Source organism: Apteryx mantelli, chromosome 31 (assembly GCF_036417845.1).
Source record: "Apteryx mantelli isolate bAptMan1 chromosome 31, bAptMan1.hap1, whole genome shotgun sequence".
Lineage (NCBI taxonomy): Eukaryota > Metazoa > Chordata > Aves > Apterygiformes > Apterygidae > Apteryx > Apteryx mantelli.
Window position 1 is genome coordinate 2,034,144 of NC_090008.1, and position 9,602 is coordinate 2,043,745.

Below are 9,602 nucleotides of genomic sequence, written 5' to 3' on the forward strand. Positions count from 1 at the left end.
ATGGGCCCCTCCGTGAGCCAGTGCAGCTCCATGCTTATCCGAGGTGGCTGCGGGAGGGGGGCAAGTTTTGCCGCTTGGCGCTCGGCCGGCGGCAAGGGGCTCCCGGACGCCGTCTCCCCGCCGGTGCCGGAGGCCGGGGCCCGGCTCCGCTTCCCCGGCACGCGGGACAAGCCCGGGCTGGGCGCACGCCGGAGGCAGGTGCGTGGGGCGGCGCCGAGCACCCAGCGCCGCCCGCACCCAGCGCCGCCCGCACCCAGTGCCGCCGCCGTGCCCGGCACCGGCGGGATGCTGCCCTGGCCCTCCGCAGCCCAGCGCCCGTCCGGGTAGGATTTTTCCACCGCGGGAAGCGCCCGGGGCGCGGGGCAGCCGCCGGCATGAAGAAGATGTTCTCGTGCTCCAGCTCGCAGGTGGCGGTGAGTCCCTGGCCGAGCTCCTTTCCCCGGCAGCGCCAGCACCACGGGGGGGGGTCCCAGCCCACCCCGGTACTGGGAAAAATCCCTGGCGCGGGGATGCACGGCCCTGAGTCCAGCCCCGGAGCGTGGTGCCGTCAGAGCCCGGCAAACCCGGCAGGCAGGGACACGCTCCGGCCTCGCCGTCCCTTTCCGGGCTGCGCCGGGTGCCGCGGCGTCCCCCCCCCCACTGGCACCGCCGCCGCCCTCCTGTATGGCCAGGAGGGAAACTGAGGCACAGCTCGCCGCGGCCGCCTGCCCGCGAGGCTCCTCGCCGCTGCCCCCGGGGGGGCCCCGCCGCCGCCGCCGCCACCCCCCGCCGCGGGTGCCGTGCTGCCCTGGCGCCGGGCCCGGGAGCTGCCGGCGCCGCCGGCGCTTTGAGCAATCGCGGGTGCGCGGAGCCTTGTGCAACGTCCCCCCCCCCCTCCCTGCCACCGCCCCGGCGCTGCGGCGGGTCGCCGTGCCTCGGTTTCCCCTGCGCGCCTGGAGGATGCACGGCCGGGGCTGCCGAATCCCACCGAATCCCGGCTGAATCCCGCTGCCTCCTGCCTGCAGGCGGAGAGCTGGAGCAAGCAGGACCAGAAGCTCCTGGAAGCCGTGGAGAAGGGCGACGTGGGCCGCGTGGCCGCCCTGGCCGCCCGCAAAGCCGCCCGGCCCGCCAAGCTCAACGCCGCCGGCCAGTCGGCGTACGTGAGCGCCGGGATGGATGGGATGGGACGGGATGGGATGGGATGGGATGGGGGCTGGCGCCAGGGTCCCAGCCGCTTCCGCCCGCCAGGTTGCACCTGGCCGCCTCCAAGGGTCTCACCGCCTGCCTGACGCTGCTGCTGGCCCACGGGGCCCCCGTCAACGAGAGGGACGAGGACGGTACGTGGGGCGGCGGGTGCGGCGGCGGCGGCTCCGAGCGCGGGCAGCGTCCCGCGTGTCCCATGTGTCCCGCGTGTCCCGTGCCGGGCTCGCCGCGGGGCCCGACGCTGCTCTCCCGCAGGCAGCACCGCGCTGCACCTGGCCACCATCGCCTGCCAGCCCCAGTGCGTCAAGGTGCTGCTGCAGGTGCGAGACCCCGCGGGACGGGGACAGGGACAGGGACAGGGACAGGGAAACGGAGAGGGAAGGGCGTGGGGAAGGGGATGGGGACAGGGACGGGGACGGGGACAGGGAAACGGAGGGGGAAGGGCACGGGGAAGGGGATGGGGACAGGGACAGGGATGGGGACAGGGAAGTGGATAGGGACAGGGAGAGGGACAAGGATGGGGACAGGGAAGGGGACGGGGACGAGGAAGAGGCCGGGATGGTGTTGCAGACAGGGATGGGGACGTGGAAGAGGATGGGGAGGGGTGGGAGTGGGGATGGGGACAGGGATGGGGACAGGGAAACGGAGAGGGAAGGGGATGGGGAAGGGGATGGGGACAGGGACTGGGATGGTGATGGGGAAAGGGATGGGGACAGGGACAGGGAAGGGGATGGGGACGTGGAAGAGGATGGGGAGAGATGGGGGTGGGGATGAGGACAGGGATGGGGATGGGGACAAGGATGGGGATGGGTATAGGGAAAAGGACAAGGATGGGGATGGGGACAGGGAAGGGGCCAGGAAGCTGATGCAGACAGGGCAGGGGACAGCGATAGGGCAGCTGCAGGAAAAGGGGCTCCGGTGCCGGGGCAGCGGGGGCAGGGGGGGGGGCGCAGGACGCCTGGGCCCCTCTCCCAGCTGGGGGAGGGGGGCCCGCGCCCCCCCCGCCCCGCTCCCCTCCCGCAGTACGGCGCCAACGAGAGCCACGTGGACGGGCAGAGCCGGACCCCGCTGCACTGGGCCGGTGAGCGGCCGGGATGGGGGGGGGGGGGGCCCGGTGGCCGGGGGGGGCCCCGGGGACTCTGTCCAACATGGGGGGGGGGGTCGGACCCCCTTGGGAGCAGCGTGGGGACACGGGGCCACCCTTGAGGCTCTTGGGGGGGGGGGTCCACCCCGCTGTCCCTGCATCCGAGCCCCCGCGGTACCCAAACTCCCCCCCCCCCCCCCCGGGCGCTGACGTTGCCCCCCCGCAGCATCCTCGGGCTGCGCCTCCAGCGTGCTGCTGCTCTGCGACCACGAGGCCCTGCCGGACGCGGCCGACGGCGTGAGTGGGGGCCGGCGGGGGGGTGGCCGGGCCGGTTCGGGGCGCCGCGGCGCTGACCGTCCCCCCCCCCCCCCGAATCCGTGCCCCCCCCCCCAGAAGGGGCAGACGCCCCTGATGATCGCCGCACGGAGCAACCACGCCGCCGCCTGCGCCCAGCTCCTGCAGAGAGGGGCCGACCCCGACCTCGCCGACAAGGACATGAAGTGAGCGGCCCCCCCCTCCCCCTTGGGGACACCGGGGACGGGATTTGGGGGACGATTTGGGGGGGGGGGGCTACGGGGCAGCGATGCGGCTCGGTGCCCCCCCCCCCCCACCTGTGCGTCGAGCCGTTGCTCCTTGCAAAGAGCAGCTCCGGCGCCGTCCCCGAAGCCGCTGTGATGCCACCACGATGCCACCACCGTCCCTCCTCGGTCCCCGCGGAGAGGTGCCGGGTGCGGAAAAGTGGCCCTAAGGGGTCGGCATGGAAAGATGGGCCGTTGGGACCTGTGTCACCGTGTCACCGTGCCACCGTGTCACCGTTCCCGGCAGGACGGCGCTGATCCTGGCCTGCGAGAACGGCAGCGTGGAGGCGGCCGAGCTGCTGCTGAGCCACGGGGCGGCCGTGACGCCGCGGGACCGCGATGGCCGCGACGCCTGCCACTACGCCCGGCAGGCGCCGAGCCGCGCGCTCCGGCGGCTCCTGCGCGCTGCCGGCCGCGGGGCGCCGAGCCCAGGTGAGGGGACGGCGTCCTGCCGCGTCCCGCTGCATCCCGCTGCATCCCACCGCGTCCTGCTGCATCCCGCTGCATCCCGCTGCATCCCACCGCATCCCACCGCATCCCGCCGCCGTGGCTCCGCGCCCATCCTGCTGCCGCCCTTCTCGGCACCCTGGTTGCTCCGTCATCGCTCAACCAGGACATCGGTTGCTTATTTTATTGGAAAAAGGAAAAAAGGGACCTTTTTTTTGGCTGGCTTAGCTCATTGCACGGCCGCTTTCGGCGTCCCCCCCCCCGTTTGCGTGGCCACCGCTCCGCGGAGGAGGGACCCAAGCGAGGCCAAATCCGGCTCTTTTCCTCCCGGCAGGGAATGGAGCCACTTGTCCCGGGAGTCCCGAGACGCAGGTAAAACCGGCGCTCGTGTCCCCATCCCACCGGCCACGCGCCCGCGGCCTCCGCGTCCCACCCGCCGCGGCTCCTTCCCGCGTGCCGCAGGCGTCCCCGGCTTGCGACAGCGAGGAGGAGGAGGAGGAGGAGGAGGAGGAGGAGGAGAAAGGCTGCAGGACGGAGGAGTGGCGCTGCCGCTGCGAGGCCGAGCGGGCCAAAGCCCTGCAGCTGGAGCGGCAGCTGGCGACGAAGACGCGGGAGTGCGAGCGGCTCTCGGCCGGCATCCGGGAGCAGGCGCGGGAGCTGGAGCGGCTGCTGCCCAGCGCCAGGAGCGCGGAGCTGAGCACGGAGCCGAGCCAGGATGCACCGGAGGGTGAGCGTTGCCTGAGCCTCCTGGCTGAGCGTGTGCGGGAGCTGAGGAGGAGGAAGGAGGAGGAGGAAGAGCGCGGCAGGCCACGGGAGCTCGAGGGCCCGCTGGAAAACGCGCCGGGAGCGCTCGCCGCCTCCGAGCGGGAGCTGCGGGCGCTGCTGGCGCCGTTCCTCGCCTGGCTGCGGGACGCCTGCGCCGGGCTGCGGGAGGAGAAGCTCGGCGCCTTCGCCCGGAGCGCGGCGCTGAGGAAGGAGGTGGAGGAAGCCCTGCGGAGCAAGCTGCACTACGAGGTGGTGCCGGCCGACGCCGTCCGGAAGAGCCTGGCGGCCTGGGAGAAGCTGGTGCTGGGGCTGGAGCGGGCGCTGAGCCGCGCCGACGAGAGCGGCGCCGAGCTGTTGCAGAGATCCCGGCCGCTCCTGGAGATCCTCGGGGTGCCGCGGAGCCAGCAGGCGCCAGAGCAGCCGCTTCCCGCACCGGAGCCTTCCCAAGGGAACAGCACGAATCCAGGCCGGAGTGGAGCAGGCGCACCGGAGAGCGATGCCGAAGAGCGGAGCGGCGAGCTGGAGAAGGAGGTGCTGGAGCTCAAGGAGAGCAACGGGAAGCTCCTGGTCGAGCTGGCCCGGCTGGGCCGGGAGCGCGAGCGGCTGCAGGAAGAGCTGCGCGGGCTGCGGGAGCGGGATGCCGGCGCCGAGGCACCAGGGCGGCTGAGACGGCGGCTGGCGGAGCAGCGGCGGGAGCTGACGGCGCTGCGGGACGACCTGAGCGCCCGGGCGCGGGAAGAAGCTGGAAGCCAGCGCTCCGGCGCCTGCATCCTCCGGGAGCTGCACCGCAAGCTGGACAGGCTGGTGAGGAAGCAGCACGAGGCCTTGCAACTCGTGTCGCAGATGGAAGGCGAAGACGAGGATGCCGGCGGCGGGGACGCGGTGGCCGGGCTGCGGCGGGAGCTGGAGGCGGCCGGCGCCGAAGCCGCGCGCTGGGCCGAGGCCGCGGCCGCCGAGAGGAGGGCGAAGGAGGAGCTGGAGGCGCGGGCGGCCCGGCGGGAGCGGGAGGCGCGGGAGCTGCGGGCCGCGGCGCAGGAGCTGGAGAGGAGCGTGGAGAAGCTGAGCGCCAAGGCGGGCGAGCTCGCCAGGACCTGCCAGGACAAGGAGGGCAAGGTGGGCGGCGGGGGCCGGCCAGGCGGCCCCACGCACGGGGCTCCTGGGGACAGGCGGCCCCTTCCCGTCTTCCGTCCCTTCCCATCTTCCATCCCTTCCCATCACCAGCCCCTTCCTATCTCCATCACCTTCCCATCGCTATCCCCTTCCCATTGCCAGCCCCTTCCCATCGCCAGCCCCTTCCTATCTCCACCACCTTCCCATCGCTGTCCCCTTCCCATTGGCAGCCCCTTCCCATCACCGGTCCCTTCGTATGGTCATCACCATCGCTTTCCCATTGCCATCATCTTCCCATTGTCCTCCCCTTCCCATCGCTGTCCCCTTCCCATCACCAGTCCATTCCCATCCTCATCCTCTTCTTCCCATCACCAGCCCTTTCCCATTGCCATCACCTGCTCATCAGTATCCCCTTCCCACTGTTGTTCCCTTCTGATCACCATTCCCTTCCCATTCCCATCACCATCTCCTTCCCATCACCATCCCCTTCCCGTCACCATCCCATTCCCATCACCATCTCCTTCCCATCACCGTCTCCTTCCCACCATTGTCCCCTTCTGATCACCGTTCCCTTTCCCTTCCCATCACCATCCCATTCCCATCACCATCTCCTTTCCATCACCGTCTCCTTCCTATCACCATCCCTTCCCACCATCATCTCCTTCCTATCACCATTCCCTTCCCATTCCCATTGTTGTCCCCTTCCCAACACCGTCTCCTTCCCATCATCATCCCCTGCCCGTCGCCGTCCCCTCCTGGTAAAACCAACCCGATCCGTGGGAACGCCTGACTCCCAGCAGCGGCGAGACTTTCCCGTCGCACGAAACGCTCCCAAAGCGCCCATTTCGCAGCCAGCTTTGGGGGGAAAGGCGGGAGGGTTGGGACAACCCGCGGTGGCGGAAGCGGGCCAGGAGCCAGCCCCGGTTTTCCGCCCCCCCTTCCCACCTCCTGCTCCCGACTTTGCTCCCCACTGCCCCGCGCCAGATCAAGCAGCTGCTGGCGGAGACGGAGAAGCTCTCGGCAGAGGTGCTGGCGGTGCGCAGCGAGAGCGCCCGGCTGCAGCTCCGGCTGGAGGTGGGTCCCCGGCACCGGCGTCGGCACCCGGCATCGGCGCCGGCATCCAGCATCGCCCCCCGGCTCCTTTTCTCCCGCCAGGTCCAGCGGAAAAACCACCGGGACGTTGTCACCGTCTACAGGACCCACTTGCTCAACGCCGCCCAGGTAGGAGCCGGAGCCTCCGGCGCCCCGGAAAGGGCTGTTTGGGCCGAAACGCGGCGAAAGGCGATTTTCGGAGGGCCGGAGCGGCGGCGGCTCCGGGCTGAGCTCCGCTCCCGCAGGGATTCATGGACGAGGCCGCGCACGCCGTGCTGCTGCAGATCCTGCACGCCGCGGAGGCCTGACGCCATCCCGACGGAGCTGCTCCGGAGCCATTAAACGGGAAAAGCCGCCCCGCGTGTGCCGCCTTCCTCTGGAGCGGGAGCAGGAAGGGGGGGGGGGGGCTGCACCCACCACCCAGCGCCGGGGGCTTGGGGCAGCCCGGGGGGGCAAAGGGTCTGGGTGGCCACCAGGACTAGTTAGCAGTGGTGGTCGGGCTCCCGACAGGACTAGTTAGCGGTGCCCATCACCCCCGCACAGGACTAGTTAGCAGTACCCATCACCCCCCATACAGGACTAGTTAGCAGTGCCCATCACCCCCATACAGGACTAGTTAGCGGTGCCCATCACCCCCCATACAGGACTAGTTAGCAGTGCCCATCACCCCCCATACAGGACTAGTTAGCGGTGCCCATCACCCCCCATACAGGACTAGTTAGCAGTGCCCATCACCCCCATACAGGACTAGTTAGCGGTGCCCATCACCCCCGCACAGGACTAGTTAGCGGTGCCCATCACCCCCATACAGGACTAGTTAGCGGTGCCCATCACCCCCGCACAGGACTAGTTAGCGGTGCCCATCACCCCCCGCACAGGACTAGTTAGCAGTACCCATCACCCCCCATACAGGACTAGTTAGCAGTGCCCATCACCCCCATACAGGACTAGTTAGCAGTACCCATCACCCCCGCACAGGACTAGTTAGCAGTACCCATCACCCCCGCACAGGACTAGTTAGCGGTGCCCATTACCCCCATACAGGACTAGTTAGCAGTACCCATCACCCCCATACAGGACTAGTTAGCAGTACCCATCACCTCTGCACAGGACTAGTTAGCGGTGCCCATCACCCCCCATACAGGACTAGTTAGCGGTGCCCATCACCCCCGCACAGGACTAGTTAGCGGTGCCCATCACCCCCATACAGGACTAGTTAGCAGTACCCATCACCCTCATACAGGACTAGTTAGCAGTACCCATCACCCCCGCACAGGACTAGTTAGCGGTGCCCATCACCCCCATACAGGACTAGTTAGCGGTGCCCATCACCCCCCATACAGGACTAGTTAGCAGTACCCATCACCCCCATACAGGACTGGTTAGCAGTGCCCATCACCTCTGCACAGGACTAGTTAGCAGTACCCATCACCCCCATACAGGACTAGTTAGCGGTGCCCATCACCCCCGCACAGGACTAGTTAGCGGTGCCCATCACCCCCATACAGGACTAGTTAGCGGTGCCCATCACCCCCCATACAGGACTAGTTAGCAGTACCCATCACCCCCATACAGGACTAGTTAGCGGTGCCCATCACCCCCGCACAGGACTAGTTAGCGGTGCCCATCACCCCCATACAGGACTAGTTAGCGGTGCCCATCACCCCCGCACAGGACTAGTTAGCGGTGCCCATCACCCCCATACAGGACTAGTTAGCGGTGCCCATCACCTCTGCACAGGACTAGTTAGCAGTGCCCATCACCCCCGCACAGGACTAGTTAGCGGTGCCCATCACCCCCATACAGGACTAGTTAGCAGTGCCCATCACCCCCGCACAGGACTAGTTAGCGGTGCCCATCACCCCCATACAGGACTAGTTAGCAGTACCCATCACCCTCATACAGGACTAGTTAGCAGTACCCATCACCCCCATACAGGACTAGTTAGCGGTGCCCATTACCCCCATACAGGACTAGTTAGCAGTACCCATCACCCCCATACAGGACTAGTTAGCAGTACCCATCACCTCTGCACAGGACTAGTTAGCGGTGCCCATCACCCCCCATACAGGACTAGTTAGCGGTGCCCATCACCCCCGCACAGGACTAGTTAGCGGTGCCCATCACCCCCATACAGGACTAGTTAGCAGTACCCATCACCCTCATACAGGACTAGTTAGCAGTACCCATCACCCCCATACAGGACTAGTTAGCGGTGCCCATCACCCCCGCACAGGACTAGTTAGCGGTGCCCATCACCCCCATACAGGACTAGTTAGCGGTGCCCATCACCCCCCATACAGGACTAGTTAGCAGTACCCATCACCCCCATACAGGACTAGTTAGCGGTGCCCATCACCCCCGCACAGGACTAGTTAGCGGTGCCCATCACCCTCGCACAGGACTAGTTAGCGGTGCCCATCACCCCCATACAGGACTAGTTAGCGGTGCCCATCACCTCTGCACAGGACTAGTTAGCAGTGCCCATCACCCCCGCACAGGACTAGTTAGCGGTGCCCATCACCCCCATACAGGACTAGTTAGCAGTGCCCATCACCCCCGCACAGGACTAGTTAGCGGTGCCCATCACCCCCGCACAGGACTAGTTAGCAGTACCCATCACCCCCCGCACAGGACTAGTTAGCGGTGCCCATCACCCCCATACAGGACTAGTTAGCGGTGCCCATCACCCCCATACAGGACTAGTTAGCGGTACCCATCACCCCTGCACAGGACTAGTTAGCGGTGCCCATCACCCCCATACAGGACTAGTTAGCAGTACCCATCACCCTCATACAGGACTAGTTAGCGGTGCCCATCACCCCCCGCACAGGACTAGTTAGCAGTGCCCATCACCCCCCATACAGGACTAGTTAGCGGTGCCCATCACCCCCGCACAGGACTAGTTAGCGGTACCCATCACCCCTGCACAGGACTAGTTAGCGGTGCCCATCACCCCCATACAGGACTAGTTAGCAGTACCCATCACCCCCATACAGGACTAGTTAGCAGTGCCCATCACCCCCATACAGGACTAGTTAGCAGTACCCATCACCCCCCATACAGGACTAGTTAGCAGTGCCCATCACCCCCATACAGGACTAGTTAGCGGTGCCCATCACCCCCGCACAGGACTAGTTAGCGGTGCCCATCACCCCCCGCACAGGACTAGTTAGCAGTGCCCATCACCCCCATACAGGACTAGTTAGCGGTGCCCATCACCCCCCGCACAGGACTAGTTAGCAGTGCCCATCACCCCCATACAGGACTAGTTAGCGGTGCCCATCACCCCCCGCACAGGACTAGTTAGCGGTGCCCATCACCCCCGCACAGGACTAGTTAGC

The 9,602-nt window shown here is 67.5% G+C and overlaps 1 protein-coding gene across 1 annotated transcript; it reads left to right on the top strand.

The window, feature by feature from the left end:
• Window positions 1-374: 374 nt before the first annotated feature.
• On the top strand, window positions 375-6,599 carry ANKRD35 (ankyrin repeat domain 35). Its single transcript, XM_067313144.1, has 12 exons — window positions 375-413; window positions 1,005-1,135; window positions 1,228-1,316; window positions 1,438-1,502; window positions 2,206-2,263; window positions 2,493-2,563; window positions 2,660-2,766; window positions 3,092-3,276; window positions 3,626-5,169; window positions 6,151-6,240; window positions 6,322-6,387; window positions 6,504-6,599. The coding sequence occupies exons 1-12, from the start codon at window positions 375-377 to the stop codon at window positions 6,564-6,566; spliced, it is 2,508 nt and encodes an 835-aa protein (XP_067169245.1). The 3' UTR covers window positions 6,567-6,599.
• The last annotated feature ends 3,003 nt before the right edge of the window (window positions 6,600-9,602 follow it).

What these genes read in the sequence shown, in the direction of transcription:
- ANKRD35 (XM_067313144.1), top strand. Translation starts at nt 375, where the DNA reads ATGAAGAAGATGTTCTCGTGCTCCAGCTCGCAGGTGGCG. An exon ending in AACGCCGCCGGCCAGTCGGC is followed by an intron (nt 1,136 to 1,227) that starts GTACGTGAGCGC and finishes TCCGCCCGCCAG; the next exon opens with GTTGCACCTGGCCGCCTCCA. An exon ending in CCGCGGGGCGCCGAGCCCAG is followed by an intron (nt 3,277 to 3,625) that starts GTGAGGGGACGG and finishes TCCTCCCGGCAG; the next exon opens with GGAATGGAGCCACTTGTCCC.